Here is a 17,289-nt window from a genome sequence, read left to right on the forward strand (position 1 = left end):
TTGACTTTCTTGCTCCTCGGATGCTGTCTGACCTGCTGTGCTTTTCCAGCTCTGCGTGTTTTTGACTCTCGCTTCCAGCATCTGCAGTCCTTTCTGTCTTCTTAGACCGAAAGGTCTCCAGTTTACAGTGGAAATGAAAAGGAACATCTACATCTACAGAGTATCACTAACCTTTGGAATTCTCTACAGCTGTGGATTCTCAAGGCTGAGTTAGATGTTCCATTTACAAATGAGCTGAAGGTTCTGGGGAGCAGACAGGAGAATGGTGTTGTGGCCACAATTTGATCAGACATGATCTTATTGAAGGCAAATGGCCTACTCCTGAGTGCTAAGTATAACCACATATATAAGCATAATGGCAACGTGTGTGCTAACCCTTCAAAAGGAGATTGTATTAACTGTCCAGAATTCATAATCCCTGTACAGGATTTAAAATGGATTCATCTGGCTCTCTAATCTCATTAAGGTTCTGGTATCTGGGATAGATCAGCGAGTCTCTGAAGATCCATTAAGATTATGATCAGTAATACAATTAAAACTACTGTATTGTTTTTATGGGTTTTGCTAAATTGCTGTGTAGCATTGCCAAAGTAATAAATCTAGTTAGTTGTGCTCAGTAAGTTGAATGTTCTCTGAAAGGTAGCAGTTATGCCTGTGTACTTTAAAATTAATATTAACCTCAGAAATGCTGAGCAGTCATTGAGACCACTGGGCTGGCATATTGTTGTGTAAGTGTGTCATGAGTTCTGGCATATATCAAAGTTTTAAATGAGAAATGAGGTGTGCTACAAAGTGCTTTTACCTTGGCAGATAGGGAAAGGTCAGAGAGGTCAGAAATATTGTGCTGAAGTCTATGTGCTGAATCTCTATCAGCTATGAGCATTGTAGTATATTTGAGTGTAATATAATGAAATGTGGATTATACCTGAAAGTATTACAGCAAAATGCACCAGAGTGTTACTGTATGGTGAGGTCTAGCATTTATTGAAAGATATTAAAGTCAGTTTGTGAGGTTTATTGAACAGTTACATTAATGTGTGTGTGATATTCTAGAGATTGTTAAAGTACTGTCTGCCCATTATGTTGAAGAGTGTAATAATATACTACACAGAATATACATGCGTGGGTGTAGTGGGATGAATAGGATATATTTAATGTGTTGTTATAAAGTAAATAGGGTACAGTAAGGCCTTTAGAACATAAGAACCAGGAGCAGGAGTAGGCAATTCACCCCCTCCACTCTGCTCCGCCATTTTATATGATCATGGCTGACCTCATCTCAGCCTCAACTCCACTTTCCTGCCCTCTGTCTATAACCCTTCAACCCATTCCTCATTAAAAATCTGTCTCTCTCTTCCTTAAATTTACTCAATGTCCTGGCATCCACCACATTCTGGGGCATTGAATTCCACAGATTCAAGATCCTTCGAGAGAAGTAACTTCTCCTCATCACTGTTTTAAATCTGCTACTCCTTATCCTAAAACTATGACCTGTTGTTCTAGATTGTCCTACATGAGGAAACAGTCTCTGTATGTCTGCTTTGTCAATCCCCTTTTCCATCTTATGTACCTCAACTGGATCTCTTCTCATTCTTTTAAACTTCAGCAAGTATAGGCCTAATCTGCTCAATTTCTCTTCATAAGACAAACTCTTCATGTCTGAAATCAATCTAGTGAACCTCCTCTGAACTGCCTCCAATACAACTACAATCCTCCTCTAGTAAGGGGATCAAAACTATGCAATATTCCAGGTGTGGTCTCACTAATGCTTGTACAGTTGCAACGCTGCCATAATTTGATGGCTATCAGTAGATAATAAATGGGAGTGCATGTTGCAGTTCAGTTAGTCATTACCATTAAACTCATGTCATTTTTCACAATTATCACTTGTTTGTCCATGCTGGTATGAAGAATTGAAACTAGTTCCGATTGACCACTTGTTTCAGTTACAGCTTAAATGATGGGTAGACTGATGTTGGAGTTCACTTGAGTAATGTTGTCTCATTGCAGCAAATAGGTAATCTGGTCTGATATTAAACAGCCTCAAATGAGGAACAGTGTTAGGCACAAATGCAGCTTTGTTAGCTAGTGAAGGCCATAAGTATTGATGTGAATGTTAGATTCAATGGCTTGTTGTGCTGATTAGTTGTACCCAAACAGATTGAGGCAAATACTGTTCCTTCAAAACGTTGATGTCCTTTTTGTTTTTGTAAGGTTTTAGATTAGATTTGTAGCGCGGGTTGTGGATGTTGAGGTTGGTTGGCTCGCCGAGCTGGTTCACTGTTCCACAGACATTTCATTACCCTGCTGGGTAACATCATCAGTGCAGCCTCTGATGAAGCGCCGTTGTGTTTTCCCACCTGTTATTTAAACTCTGGTGTCCGTTGAACTGGATTACCTCACTCCGGTTTTCCTTCGCAATGGAGTGCATATGGGGTCTAGCTGTATGTGTTTATTGATGGCTTTCTTAGTGGAGAACCAGGCTTCTAGGAATTCCTGTGCCTGTCTCTGCTGTTTTTGGTTTTGAATTGGGATAATAGCTGAATAGGTACCACTTGAATTGTTTTTTGCTATCTATAATTTTTAGGGTTTTGGGTCCTGTGACAAATCATTAACATCAAATTATTTTGAAACATATTTTTAAAAATTGCATTTACGTAGTGACTTTTACAGCCTTGGGATGTACTGAAATGTTTTAAAGCCAATTGTGTAATCTTGAAAAACAGCTATTGTGAAGTAAATATAGCAATCAATTCATGAACAGCAAGCCCCAAATGTCATTGAAGTAATTGGTTGAGGGATACATGTTGGTTACACCAGTAGGAGATCTTTTCCACTCTACTTTAAATTGTGCCATGGGTTTGTGTACATTCAGTTGAGAAGGGACCTCAGCTTAAGGCCCAATCTCAAGGTCAGTATCTCTAACTGCACTTGGACACACTTCCTACTCAAATGTCTGTGTGGTAATGGAGCCAAGGTTGACATATTTATAAAGATGGTGAATGTTTCCATGACAAACTTGATCTTGACAAGCTATTTCACCTTGTCCAGAAGTGGAGCCAGAGGACATGACCTGTACCTCAAGGGATGTGCATTCCAAACTGGAATGTGGATTCAGGTGGGATTTTACACTTTGTAGCAGGGTGAAGGAGGCAGATTAGGGAAAGCTGGATCTGTTTGCACCCACCCTCGACTCCGTCCCCACGATCTCTCCAGAGTGAACCAAGTGCCAGCCAGTTAATCAACAGCTGCCTGATGGGAAGGTGGCCAATTAGCACTGGGGAGATGTGAAAGGCTCCACCCTCCCCAGTCGGGTACTAGACTGGGATGTCAGGTATGAGTGGGGTCGGTTCATTAACAAGAAGTCAGTTACGGTCAAACAAGAAGATTAAGTCTTCATAACATTGAACCATTGCGCGCTGTACACATGGTCCCATTTTCTGGTCTTTTCGTTCACCCTTGTGATGCCTTCTCATGCTTGGAGTAAATCATTCCCACCCTTTTTCCCCTTGTGACCATTGCGAAATGGAGTGGGCGATGAGAAATTGAAGTCAAAGGAGTCTTTGAGAAGCTCAGTAGCTTGTTCACATTTTTGTTTGAAAAAAACCTGTGAGCTTCTGAATTGGGTATCTGAGTTATCTCCCACATTATCACAGATTGATGGGATGATGTCAGTTTGACAGCCTGATCTCACTATGGCCTGTATTACATAAGCACAGAGGATAACCCGGCCAATTTGTAGCTGTAAAAACCCAAGCCAATATTTCAGTGATCAAGTGATCAAACTACAGAACACCCTCCATTGAGAACCATTTAAAGTAGCTACTAACGATCAATTCAAACACAAAATCAATAGATTTCTTTCAGAAGGTAACATTTTGGGATGCAGTTTATGAGTAATTTCAGTGTGCTTTGCATGGCATACTTGAGAGGACCACATGACTTTGGACCCATGATTTCAAAGTTCACCTCCACTGGAGTTTTTGAGCATCACATCAGTCTTGAACTAATTGATCAAGATTGATCCCTGTGCTCAATCAACAACTCCGTTCTCATTGCATCCTGCAGCTCTCAGGATGTACAAGGACATGTGATGAAATTATTTTTTAATCACCCAGGAACTTCTAAACCTATTTATTTGTGCATCATCAAGTCCTGTGTCAGTAGCTGGAAGCGAGCAGTTAGTATTACTATTGCTGGTTGGACCTCCAGGGTGTGCAACATAGTAGTGATAGTTAGCAGCACCAATGCAGTCTCTCTGAAAGAGTTAACAATAGGCCTTTCCTCATAACTATTACATTTTTCCTTTCTAATTTACTTATCCACTTGTCTTTTAATCCACTTGGCTTTTAAAGTCTATTCTGATTCTACTTCAGCCTCTGTTTCTTGTAAAATGTCTCACATCCTAACAACCCTCTGTGTGAAAAATGTTCTTCTACTCTTGCTGAAAGATTGAAGAGGAAGTTGTGATCATCCATCTTAGCTACTGCTTCCCTGCTGTTTGATGATCTTGAGGCTCTGATGCTAATGGACCAGAGCTTTATCCTGCCTTGCATTCTAGACCAAGGCCTAGCCAAGACACATATATAATTATGTAAAATAATCTAGGTGTATTGCAATTGGGAACCAAAACATTATAAAATTGCCAGTAATTTCTCACGGGCAACTCAAAACCAGAGTCAGTGATCAAAATGTTGTATGGTACTGTAAAGTTAGAGAATGGCATGCTCTTGTATCCAGTGTTTTCAAAACAAACTACTTTCTTGGGTCACTTCCAAATAAAGCGTTAATAGTTTAAATCGGTGGCATTGTACATTATCACCTTTCCCAAGCCTGCGAAATGCTAATGACTAATTCTCTTGTCACCATACCTTAGAAGATTAACAACTCTTAAAACCTTACTTGTGTAGCAAACTCCCAGTTTTCTTCAATCCACTCAATAGCTAGGGATCATATTCAAAAGGTACAGGGTAAGCCATTTTGGACTGAGATGAGGAGAAATTTCTTCACCTAGAGAGTGGTGAGCCTGTGGAATCCTCTGCCACAGAAAGTGGTTGAGGCCAAAACGTTGAATGTTTTCGAGAAGGTGTTACATGTAGTGCTGAAGGGCTCAAAGGATATGGGGAGAAAGCAGGAACAGGGGGTTGAGTTGGATGATCAGCCATGATCATGTTGAATGGTGGAGCTGTTCCCCTTTTCAATGTTTTTATATTGCCACTTTCCAAAGGCCAGCGATTCGCAATCTGTGTGGTGCCATGAGTATTTCTATCTATTATTTCCACCTATCTAGCCATCCTTTCAAATACTTTTACTTTTACATTCTGTTTTTTCTAGGCCCTTATTATTCTTTCCCACATTCACCATTACAGTATCCTCAGTGAAAATTTAACTTAATTAAATGCAAGCGTTGAAAAGACAGAATACATTATAGGAGACGTCACTGAGGTGTCAGTATCTCTTCCAAGATCTGTGTTCCATGCTGCTCCCATGCAATGCTGTTTGAGGAGTTCATGTTAATTTGATAGAGCACTGAGCTGTTGTCGATTGCATCCTGGTCTAATTAGCTGTCAGCTTTCTCGCCCATGAATGGCAGATTGTTTCTGAGCATTGTTTTGCCTCTCATGGCTCCCCCCATTGCAGAAGCTTAGAAATATTTCAGGATAGTTTTCAAGGAGACTTGCTCTTTGTATAGGGGCTGTTTTCACCACTGAAATGCTGACTGAGCCTGCTGTTCTGTCACTCTGCATATATTTCATTTAATGCCTTACTTCATCCATTAATTATCTCAGAACCTCCTGTGCCAACCATTAGTGATTTATGAAGCACTGGAGATGGATGCCTGTTTCGATCAGTGTTACAAGACAGACAGGCAGTTCATTTCACCTCTACCTTGAGTTTATTTTTCCTTCACCCTCTGTCATGAGATGACATCTCGCATTTGTGTTGCTTAGGAAAGAACTAGAGAATCTCATGCTTTGAAATCCAATGAGAAAGTGCCCAGTTACAAGTAGCCATTGAGCAATAGTTTTGAGTCCGTTCAAATACCCAGTACATTCATGTCGCAGTTGCCCTTCACACAGATCATGAGAAGATGGTTTCTCGGTCACTAGATTAAAATGATCTTTTTATCTGATCATGAGATCATAAATTCCTTTCACCCTACATTGTCAAGTTACTACATCTTCATCACAATGGTCATTCAGCTCAAATTCACACAGATACAGCAGGTAAACAGGAAGGCTAATGGAATGTTGGATCAAGGTGGTTGGATTATGAAAGTAGGAAATTCTTACTGCCATGGTAGCAGGTGCTGGTGAGACCACATCTATAACACCGTATGATATAGGAGCAGAAATTAGGCCATTTGACCCATCGAGTCTGCTCCGCCATTCAATCATGGCTGATAAGTTTCTCAACCCCATTCTCCCTGTAATCATAGGATCATAGAATCCCTACAGTGTGGAAACAGGCCCTTCGGCCCAACAAGTCCACGTCGACACTCAGAGCATCCCACCCAGACCCATCCCCCCAATCTACACATTCCTGAACACTATGGACAATTTGGCATGGCCAATCCACCTAGCCTGCACATCTTTGGACTGTGGGAGGAAACTGGAGCACCCGGAGGAAACCCACGCAGACATGGGAGAATGTGCATACTCCACACAGACAGTCGCCTGAGGGTGGAATTGAACCCAGGTCCCTGGCGCTGTGAGGCAGCAGTGCTAACCACTGAGTCACCGTGCTGCCCAGTATACTAAATATACTCAATAACCTGGCCTCCACAGCCACCTGTGGCAATTAATTCCATAGATTCACCACTCTCCCCATCTCTGTTCTAAAGGGTTTTCCCTTTACTCTAAAGCTGCGGCCTTGCGTGCGAGTCTCTCCTGCTAATGGAAACATCTTCCCAATGTCCACTCTGTCCAGGCGGGTCAATATTCTGTAAGGTTCAATTAGATTCCCCCTCATCCTTCTAAATTCCATCGACTGTAGACACAGAGTCCTCAAACGTTATGTATCTAGAGTATGGTGAGCAGTTTTGGACCCCTTATTTAAGGAAAGATATCATTTCATTGGAGTCAGTTCAGAGAACATTCGCTAGGATGATTCCCAATGTGGATGGATTGCCTTATGGGCAAATGCTAAGCAGGTTGGGACTCTACACACAGCAATTTAGAAGAATGAGAGGGGATTTCATTGAAATATATAGGATTCTTAAGAGACTTAACAAGATAAATGCTGAGAGGACTTTTCAGCATATGGGAGAGTCTAGGACCAGAGGCATAGTCTCAGAATTAAAGGGTGCCATTTTAAGACTGAGATGAGGAGGAATGTCTTCTTTCATAGGGTTGTGAGTGTTTTGAAATCCTTGTCACAGAGAGCTGTGGGATTAGTGTCCTTGTGAATATTTAAAGCCAAGGTAGATAGATTCTTGATCAGTATGGGAATCAAGGGTTACGGGGAAAAGGCAGAAAAGTGATCCTGTTGAATAGTGGAGCAGGCTCAAGGGGCCAAATGGTTAACTCCTGTTCCTATTTCTTATGGTCTTAACCCAATCACCAGATCAATGCTCTTCCTCCACGGTGATTATCTGAGGTCCATCTACACTCATTTCCACTCCGGACCCTTTTGCAACATTGACTTCAGTGCAGAGTGGACTACATGGAAACTGAAAAAAGCCCAATTCTTTTGGACAAAAGTTGATGTTCACATAACTGATAGAGAAGTCTCAAGTTGCTCTGTTCATTTTCCAAGGAGGACATGGAGATGTAGGATAGTCCTTGGAAAAAGCCTGATGTTCTTCACATACAGTGGATTGCTTTGAATTGTAGTCATTATGGCCATGAATACTATTGAAGAAGCCATTTTGTATGTAACAATGTCTGAAGAAACAATACTAAATTAAGGTGGTGCTGGTTGAGGAAAGATCGGGACATCAGGAGAAATTCCTTCTTGGCTTGAAATGTGTTCGGCAATTGTTTATATCCAGCTGAACCAGGAAGAGTACCTTAATGTCTCACCTCATGGACAACACTTTTGACAATGCAGCATTGGTGCTGTTGTATCATGGGATATCTTTACACAGCCACACCTTGCTGGAAAGTCACCTGCTGAACGTGACTTTTCACGCTATTAATGCACAGTCGTAACATTGTGGGCAATGCATGGCTGAATTCTGCTGGCAACAGAATATAACCAGCAGCATCCACTAACAAAATTGCCCTGTGTGTTTGTAATACCTGTGCGGTTTTAACCTACATCCTCCCAACTCTCAATCAGACAAAACAATCATCTCGGCTAAGCTGAGCGTCCTGACCATTCTGTGACAGCAATGTAAAAGGTGGTTTAAGTGTCGATATTTACAGAACTTGACAGTTGAAAATTAGGTCCTTAAAAGGATTCTGTAAGAAGTCAATACCTAGGTTGGGACCGTGTTCCATATTGTTATTTGTTTGTAACGCTGACCTTTCTTGGTCGGTACTGATGTGTCCTTAGTTTAGCCTTTCAAGGCCTTTGTTAAAGTAATTATAATTCAATTTTTACATTACATGACTGTTTACATGGAGCCTTTTAAATTGTTTTTAGTTCGAATTAGGGGCTGATGTGGATATAATGCTGTTAGTTTAATAGAATTAGTCTTTCCGTTTGTGCTGAATTCAATCAAAGGCTTGAGTTTTTAGTTGCTGTTGGTGAACTGCCTCTCAGGATAGATCTTTATGCTGCAGGGCAACTAACATTTTCACCATTGATCTGCCAGTACACTCCCAATCGTTGATTGCCCCATGATAGAATAAAATATTCTCAGTCATTTTATATCCCAGATAGGTATAAACATTCCGAATCATTGCATCTCCCAGGAATGATTTATAGAGATTCCTGTCCCAGGATAGAGTTATAAACATTCCCAATCATTCTGTGTCCAGGGATAGTTAGAAACATTGGCAATCATTCTGTGTTCCAGGATCGAGTTATAAACATTGCCAAACACTGCTGTTCCAATGTCAAGGTCATATACATTACTTCAACAGTGTAAGTGAAAGATGATACATTCTGGTTCGTACTTAGAACAGTAAAGTCTACCAATCACATTTTGAGGCCATTACTACTTCAGCCATGCCGCTTTGGCTAGGTTCCCATTGGTGCTAAACAGTTGGTACGCTGGAGAGTTCAAGTGGTAATGTGAGTGTGGTATATACCAGAGTCCAATAGTGCGCCATGTGATGCATACCCAAAGGTTTTACAATAAGCGCTATGCTTTATTGTTTATAATAAGTGTTGTGGGTATGTTGTCTTCATATTGTCTTCCCCAGACAGGCTTAATGTCTCAAAGCCAGTCTTATTGTGCAACGTTTCCCAGTGTGTATTTTTCTTATCCCAGTGCTGCTTGATGCAGTTTGTCCCAATCCCAGGAGTTGGCAGTGTTTTCTGTCCCTACCCCCAGTGTTCCTGTATGCAGTCTGTGCACAAACATACTGCAATTTTTATCTGGTTTGGAGTTCTTGTAATATTTCCGTAACTCTTAGAGATTATTAGTTAAAGTGTAATCCTTTATTGTCTATATTTATTGTCACTGTAACTGTTTGGGTGCAGTCCTAGCCATTCAGTCACAGAGATGTTGCTGCCAATGATGCTGCAGTGAGGTGCCTGCATTCAAGATAAAGGAACAATAAAATTAGTGTTTTGCAAATGTTTTAAATGCATTTAAACCAGGCATTGTATTTCACTGACTGCTGCACTCTAGATAGCCTTGTCTTGTCACCTCCCCTCTACTCCCCAGCACACTGACTCGCTCTTCCCCATCCCCAGGAGTGAGGGAACAAGGCAGCAAGTGGGGAGGAGGCACTGCAGTCTCAGGAATAGGCTGACCAGGGAGATAGTGAGTGGGGTGAACAGAAGGGCGCTTAACTGGAAGATCGGGGCCGACAGAATTGATGAGCAGGGAGCCTGGGACAGGCTAGGTGTAAGTGGAGCCCTAAGTAAGAAGGATGGGGATTCTGAGGGGAGGAGGAGAGCAGAGTGACGATAGTTCACGTGCAGAGTCAAATGATGTTGGCACTGCCACCTTACCTCAGAGCAGTCTGTGTTTTCAATTGGTTTGCCTTCTCCGTGACATGCAGCCAAAAATCTTTGCTTTTTGAGTGAGCTTTTCATCTGAATTGGGCTATTCCCTGCAGTAATAGACCTGGTGAAAGGAGGTTTTGCGAATCGTAAACTGCTCTCTTGTGATCCTCCAATTTTTGCAAGACAGTTGGTGTCAGTGTTCTGATCTATTGGAAATGATTGTTATTGCTCAGTGAACCTGTATGTAAAGGTTGCAGCTAATCACTGCACTGAAACTCTAAAGGCAGGCTGCCATTATCTTGTAGGTGTTTATAACCTTTGTAACTTTGATTATCACTAACTATTGCTATAGGGTCTGTGATAGGGAGAGTAGAGATTTTCATATTTTTTCATGTGGGCTTCGCTGGCTGTGTCAGCATTTATTGGCCATCCCTAATTGCCCTTGATCTAAGTAGCTTGCTTAAGAGGGCAGTTAAGAGTCAACCACATTGCTGTCAGTCTGGAATCGCATGTATTGCAAATATCTTTCCCTAAAAGACATCAGTGAAACAGATGGGTTTTTATGTTATAGGATCGCCATTAGACTAGCTTTTGACTCCCTATATTTTAAAATTTGAATTCAGATTTTACCATTTGCCATTTGTGGGATTTGAACCCATATTCCCAAAACATAAACCTGAAGTTCTGGATTATTAACCCAGTGATACTACCACTGCCAGCTCCAGTGACCCTGGCGGAGCTGTAACTGTTTGTTGAGCAGTCATCCCTTCTGCTGTTTGGGTCCAAAGCCGTGGAATTTATTCCCTAGCTCTCTCTATTGTCTTCTGAGACATTCCTTAAAGCCTACATATTTAAGCAAGCATTAGGTTGTCTACCTGAATACCACCTTGTATGGCTTGGCCTTCAAACACTCCTTCGCAGTGCCTTGAGACATTAAAGGCGCTATAGAAATGTTACTTTTGTTGAGTGATGGGCTTCCTGTTGAAAGGTTAATGTTTGACACATGTGCCTTTCAATATGGGAAGCAAAAAAGGCACAGCCTTTGCTGCCTTTCCCACTTGGCCTTAAGGTTCCTAATGTTGATGTTTTTTTTCGATTTCCCCCAGCTCTGTCTCCATTTCACGTGCAGCCCCAGTCGATGATGGTGGAGGAAGGTGGTGTTGCCAGGTTTCAGTGTCAGATTCATGGTTTACCAGAGCCATTGATCATGTGGCTGAAGAATCGCAGGGCTCTTGAGCCAAGTGATGACAGGTATTGTGCCTCCTAAACCTTTCTGTCCAGTTGCATCAGCAAGTTCTCAAAGTTGTCATCATTCTCTTCCCAAGTAGCATGATTGAACAGGAGTACATATACTACCTTGTCATCTGATGGCCATTTTCTTACCTCTTTATAAATTACACCAAAAGAATGATACTTGGAACTTTATAATCCTTGGGAAAGAGTGCATATTCCCTGCAGAAACTCAGCCATCCACTGAGAAACCTGAACAGTCACTTCAGATTCCTGCCATCCATTCACAGTTCTAAATTGCAGTCTTCACAATTGGCAGGGTGCAAGAGCGCCATTTGTTGGAAGGAAATGTTACTACATCACTTTGTATTTGACACGTCGAAATGGGAAGTATTCATAAATGTGAAATCTCAGTGGTGCGGTCTTTAAAGGACTTATAACTCTTCAGGCAGAGTCTACACATCAAGTAGTCAGCATGTCTGAGATAGAGTGGAACAAGCTGCCTTAATAATAGGCAGGATAATATGGGTCCCTGCATAGTGGTTGGAGATTGGAGTGATTGTTTGGATCTAACATAAGTGAGAACCACTCAACAACTGAAAGGAAGGATCTTTGGTTTTACATGGAACTGAAAATCCATCCATTATTGTTTATTTTCTTCTTCCTTGGGATGTGACTCATCCTTGAGAAGGTGGTGGTGAGCTGCCTTCTTGAACCGCTGCAGTCTATATGCTGTAGGAACACTCAAAATGCTGTTGGGGAGGGTGTTCAAGGATATTCACTCTGTGACTGTGAAGGAACAGCTGAAATATTTCCAAGTCAGGATGGTGTGTGGCTTGGAGGGGAACTTGCAGGCAGTGGCATTCCCATATATCTGGTTTCTTTCTCCTTTCTGGAGAAAGAGGCCATGGGTATGGATAGGCCAGACTGACTCCCACTTTAGAAAGAAAACTCACTCACTCACTGCCCAACCAACAAGTTAACTGCCTTCTTTATCTTTCAGGTTCACCTTTCTGCCAACGGGGGTCCTGCAGATTACACGAGTGGGTGAAGAAGACAGTGGAATATACCAGTGTGTGGCAGCTAACACTGCCGACACAAGACATAGCGAAGAAGCCAGTCTCACTGTGTCAGGTTGGTACTGTTTCTCCTTGGGCAGAATGCTCAATGGAAAACGTAACATGAGCTGCTAACTTCTGAGGTCTTCCTTGCGTCTTGAACGCACACAAGCACGCTCTTCTGAGAAAGTAAAGCAGTCTAAAAACGCCCACAGACTTGCCAAGTCTCAGGCACAGCTATCAGAGGGACATTGTGGTGCAGTCCATTGCTTGGGACTGCTTGGCCACAGTCTGAAGATTGACACAGCCCGGACCAATGAGTTCTTCAGCACAGCGGAGCCTGGTGCTGTTTGCTGCTGCAACATTTGCATTTCTGGTGCATGGCACCATTGCAAAGCGGTGTATACTCAGGACCCTTCAGACACGGGTTACGGTGGGGGGATGGTTTCTTTGTGAGCCACTTTTACAGGAGGGTTCATATTGGCTCTGTCAGAACGCATCTCATCAAATCTGCACTTACCTAATTCCCTGAGGTATTTGATTTGAGAGCAGTGCTTAATTGTTTCTAATATTAGAATTTCAAAGATGAGCGCAGCGCATTACCAAGTCATTAATATTCATATTCTGGATTTTCTGCCTGGCCCAGCACAAACACGACGGTTCACGTGGCTTAGAAAGCTGTCGTCTTACATTCAGTGTTACATGAAGACCTGCTGTTCCACTGCTGAGATTGTCAGAACAGAAACAGTAGAAAATGAACTTCATAATCACTGGAGAAAAAGAGCATTGAAACGGAAGCAGTCAGTACTGTGTGACTGAACAATGCCACATGAGAATGACACTGTCCCATGCTCCTGTTACATAAGCTGGTGGTTTATCCTGCCCTGCTTCTCACCTCTCTCCAGCTTTGCAATACCAAATGTGACCCACGAGAACTCCTCTCACACATCACAATGGATTTCATATTGACCTGTGACTGCTGCTTCCTATAGCCAGTCAGCAGTTTGATGTAAAATGGCCAAGTGTTTCTAGACCAGGCAGTGATGAAGCTGTATTTTTCTTATGGTGTCTAAGTGCACACAGCTCGAACTGTGATGTACTGATAACAATGTAAGCTTGCTGGTTTTAGACAGACTCCTTGGTCTTTGTTATGACTTTACACGACATTGCAACTTGCAGAGTGAACCTCAAGTAACAGGCAGATCCTAATAAATTAGAATCTCTTATATGAGGATGACTTATATTCAAAAATATTTTTTATATTCATATTTATTCTAGGACTTTGCAGAATTCTGTCTCTACACCAGTGTTCCTGTGTGCAGTCTCTGTACAAACGTGTTGAAATTTTTATCTGGTTTGGAACTCTTGTAATATCTCTAACTTTTACACATCATTAGTTGAAATGTAATCTTATATTGCCTATATTTATTGTCACTATAACTGTAAGGGTGTATTCCTTGCCATTCAATCTGAGATGTTGCTACCAATGATGCTGAAGTGAGGTGCATGCATCAAAGAAACAGGAGCAATAAAACTAGTGTGTTGCAAATGTTTTAAATGAATTTGAACCAGGTGTTGTATTTTGCTGACTGCTGAACTCTAGATACTGCTCCTGTCACCTCTCTCCCACTCCCTGGCACACTGACTGTTATTCCCCATCCCCAGGACTGAGGGAACAAGGCAGCGAGTGGGACAGGTCTGTACACAACCATCAGGCATCTCAAAGTGCTTTACAGCTAATGCGATATCCTTGAAGTGTAGCCACTGTTGTAATGTAGAAAACGCAGCTGCCAATTTGCACACAACATGGTCCCAAAACAGCAATGTAGTAATGATCAGATAATATGTTTTTTTTTGTGATGTTGATTGAGGGCTAAATGATAGCCAAGATACTGGGGATTACTGAGGATTCGAAGTAGTGTTAATGGTTCTTCTGTGTTCACCTGAGAGATTAAACATGGCTAGATCTCTCTCTCACCTGAGAGAACACTAGTGAACACAACAGCACTTCTTCAGTACTGCCTTGATCCTTGTGCTTAAGCCTTCGAATCGGACTTGAACTCAACACCTTGTTACTCCATTGTAAAAGTTCTGCCAACTGAACCATAGCTGATACCAAGCTTTGGCGCTAAGCAGCAATGAGCTTTTATGGTACAGGTTATATTACAGTTGAGTCTTGATACTGGCCACATCGATGATCTATTAGCATACACTTTTCAGCAGGACTGAGCAATAATTTGGAGTCAGCGGATTTCTTTCCCCTTTCTGGCTTAGTCTAAAGTTAGTTGCAACATTCCCCTGTTTCCTATGCTGTGGTCAGTGCATGCTACCAGTACTGTCTCTTGGTCTGCCGACCCTTTAGCAGTAAAATTCAGCTCCCTCCTTGTTTTCGGATCTCTCCATGGCCTGGTTTGTCCCCATCTCTTAGACTTTTCATAGTCCGACAACCCTTTGAAATTTCTGTGATCCACCAAATCTGGCCCCTTCCTCATCCACTGACTTAATTGCTCCCAACATTGATTTTTTTCAGCCCTAACAAACAGAGAAGATGTTGGAAACACTCAGCCGGTCAGGCAGCATCTGTGGAGAGAACAGAATAGAGTTAACATTCAGGTCGCTGAGCTCTCCTCAGAACTAGAAAGGTCATTATCACTCGGTCTCCCTCCGCTCAGATGCTGCCTGACATGCTCGCGTAGTTCCTCCATTTTCTGTTTTGATTTCAGATTTCCTGCATTTTGTGATATTCAGCTACATCGGCCCTAAACTCTGGAATTCTCTCCCTAAATCTCTCCACACCTGACCTCTCGCTGTCTCTGCCTTCGAGATCACTGATTAAATATCGGTTTGTGCACATCAAGCTCCTGGGAAGAGCCTTGGGGCATTTTTTTTTCCACTTTACTGTGTTGTAGGCAGCATCTAAATTAATCTGTTGTTGTTGTTGGAATAACTTTGCCCAGCATGGAGCAGGAATTGATCCTGGGATCTTCCTTGGCTGCATAGTTTTGCGCAATGTGACACTGAGCAATGTATTAATCAGCTCGGGTGTCAGGGGAACACTACTCCAGCAGCAGAATGGAACAGGACTGTCACGACCAGTGAGCTACAGCATCAACCAGTCTGTACCCGAAAAGGCAACACTTTTTTATTCTGTTGTGTTCTCTCAGACTATGAGCTTGCATTTTGACATTGGAACTTGCTTTGATCTTTGTGTTGGATGAACAACAATAACAAAAGCCCCAACATTTCAACCAGTTGCTATTCGCCTGAAAGGAATTCAGATAAAAATGGATGAAGGTGGTATTGGCATTTATTATTCAGGCCTTACTTGTCAACCCCAGGAGCCTGTAGACTGAGTTAAACATGCTGATGTTTGCTTATTGTGCTCTCCAGGCTGTAGCATTTCAAGTGGCATAAATAATTCAGATGATTTGATGGGCTTGACAACAACGTGATTTTAATTTATCCACATGAAGATTCTACAGTTTCCTTGTTTTAAAGTGCCTACTGCAAATGTTAGCAACCACTTCCAGTTATTACCTTCTTAGTATTTGGTTAGATTGATTTCTGGTGATGTTGCAGCACCTCAGATTTCATTTATCACACCTTCTGGCTCCAGGATTACAGGAGAGACACCGTGCCCAGTATTTGCTGATTGACCTGGGTTTGTAGGTGGGCTCAGGCTGTACAGGGTGCCTGCTGGCAGGGTGACAAATCCATATACCAACAGATAGGGAAGGTGACAGCCTAGTGGTATTATCGCTGGACCATTAATCCAGAGACCCAGGTAATGTTCTGGAGATCTGGGTTTGAATCCTGCCATGGCGGATAGTGGAATTTGAATTCAATGAAAATCTGGAATTAAGAGTCTGATGATTACTGTGAATCTGTTGTAGGAAAACCCATTTGGTTTACTAACGTCCTTTAGGGAAGGAAACTGCCATCCTTACCTGGTCTGGCCTACGTGTGACTCCAGACCCACAGCAACATGGTTGACTTTTAACTGCCCTCTGGGCAATTAGGGATGGGCAATAAATGCTGGCTTAGCCGGTGACACCCCGTGAATGAATGAATAAAGAAACGATAGTTTACTCCCACCAGGTGATGGTAGGGCAATCTGAGGGAAGGAAAGGGTAGGGTAGGGACGAGGGGGCGGCTAGTTCCCATGAGTTCTGGTGCCCTTGAGGCGAGGGAGTGGTACAAGATGGGGCTCATTAAATTCTCCAAGTGCAATACTGAGTGAGTGCAGCAGCATCAGAGATACTGTCTTTCAAATGGGACATTAACTGTGAGACCCTGTTTGCTTCCTCAACTGAATTTAATGGATCTATTTCACAGAGCAGCTATTCCCAGGGTCTTGACTACTTTTTCAGTCCCTCGATCAACATCACCAACAAATTGTCTGATCATGAGCGTATAGGAGCAAGTCTGATCATGTACCTCAATGCTGCTTTCCCAGTCTATCTCCATATCCCTCACATTACTAAAGATCTCTCATTCTCTATTTATTCCTCTGCTCTGCTTTCTGCAGACCAATTCTCCACCTGTAATAGTTTATTTTCTCCAATCCCATGTGTTATTAACTGAACTCCTGTGTGGGATCTTATCTAAAATCTTTTGAAAATCCAAATACACCACATCTATAGGTTCTCCTTCATCCAGGCTACAAGTAATATCCTCAGAAAAGTCCTGAGTTTGCCAAACATGGTTTCCCTTTCATAAATCTATGTTGACTCTGCCTAATTTTACCATTCATTTCTAATTGTTCAGTTATCACACCCTTTTATAATAGATTCTGACATTTTCTCTACTACTGAAGTCAAGCTAACAGGCCTTTAGTTGCCCTCTCTCCCCTCTTAAATAATGGAAATATTGATGTTTGTTGGACCTTGCTGTATGAAAATTGGCTGTTATGTTTGCAAACACACTAGCGCACGCA

General features: G+C 42.1%; 1 protein-coding gene across 1 annotated transcript in view; it reads left to right on the plus strand.

The window, feature by feature from the left end:
• Positions 1-17,289, plus strand: part of LOC109935511 (immunoglobulin superfamily DCC subclass member 3) — an 80,166-nt gene that overhangs the window by 48,171 nt on the left and 14,706 nt on the right. Inside the window, exons 3-4 of the mRNA XM_048615738.1 lie at positions 11,172-11,316; positions 12,299-12,429. Of these exons, the coding sequence (XP_048471695.1) occupies positions 11,172-11,316; positions 12,299-12,429 (276 nt within the window). The remainder of the gene's footprint in view (positions 1-11,171; positions 11,317-12,298; positions 12,430-17,289) is intronic.

This window comes from Rhincodon typus, chromosome 33 (assembly GCF_021869965.1).
Source record: "Rhincodon typus isolate 14 chromosome 33, sRhiTyp1.1, whole genome shotgun sequence".
Taxonomy (NCBI): Eukaryota; Metazoa; Chordata; class Chondrichthyes; order Orectolobiformes; family Rhincodontidae; genus Rhincodon; species Rhincodon typus.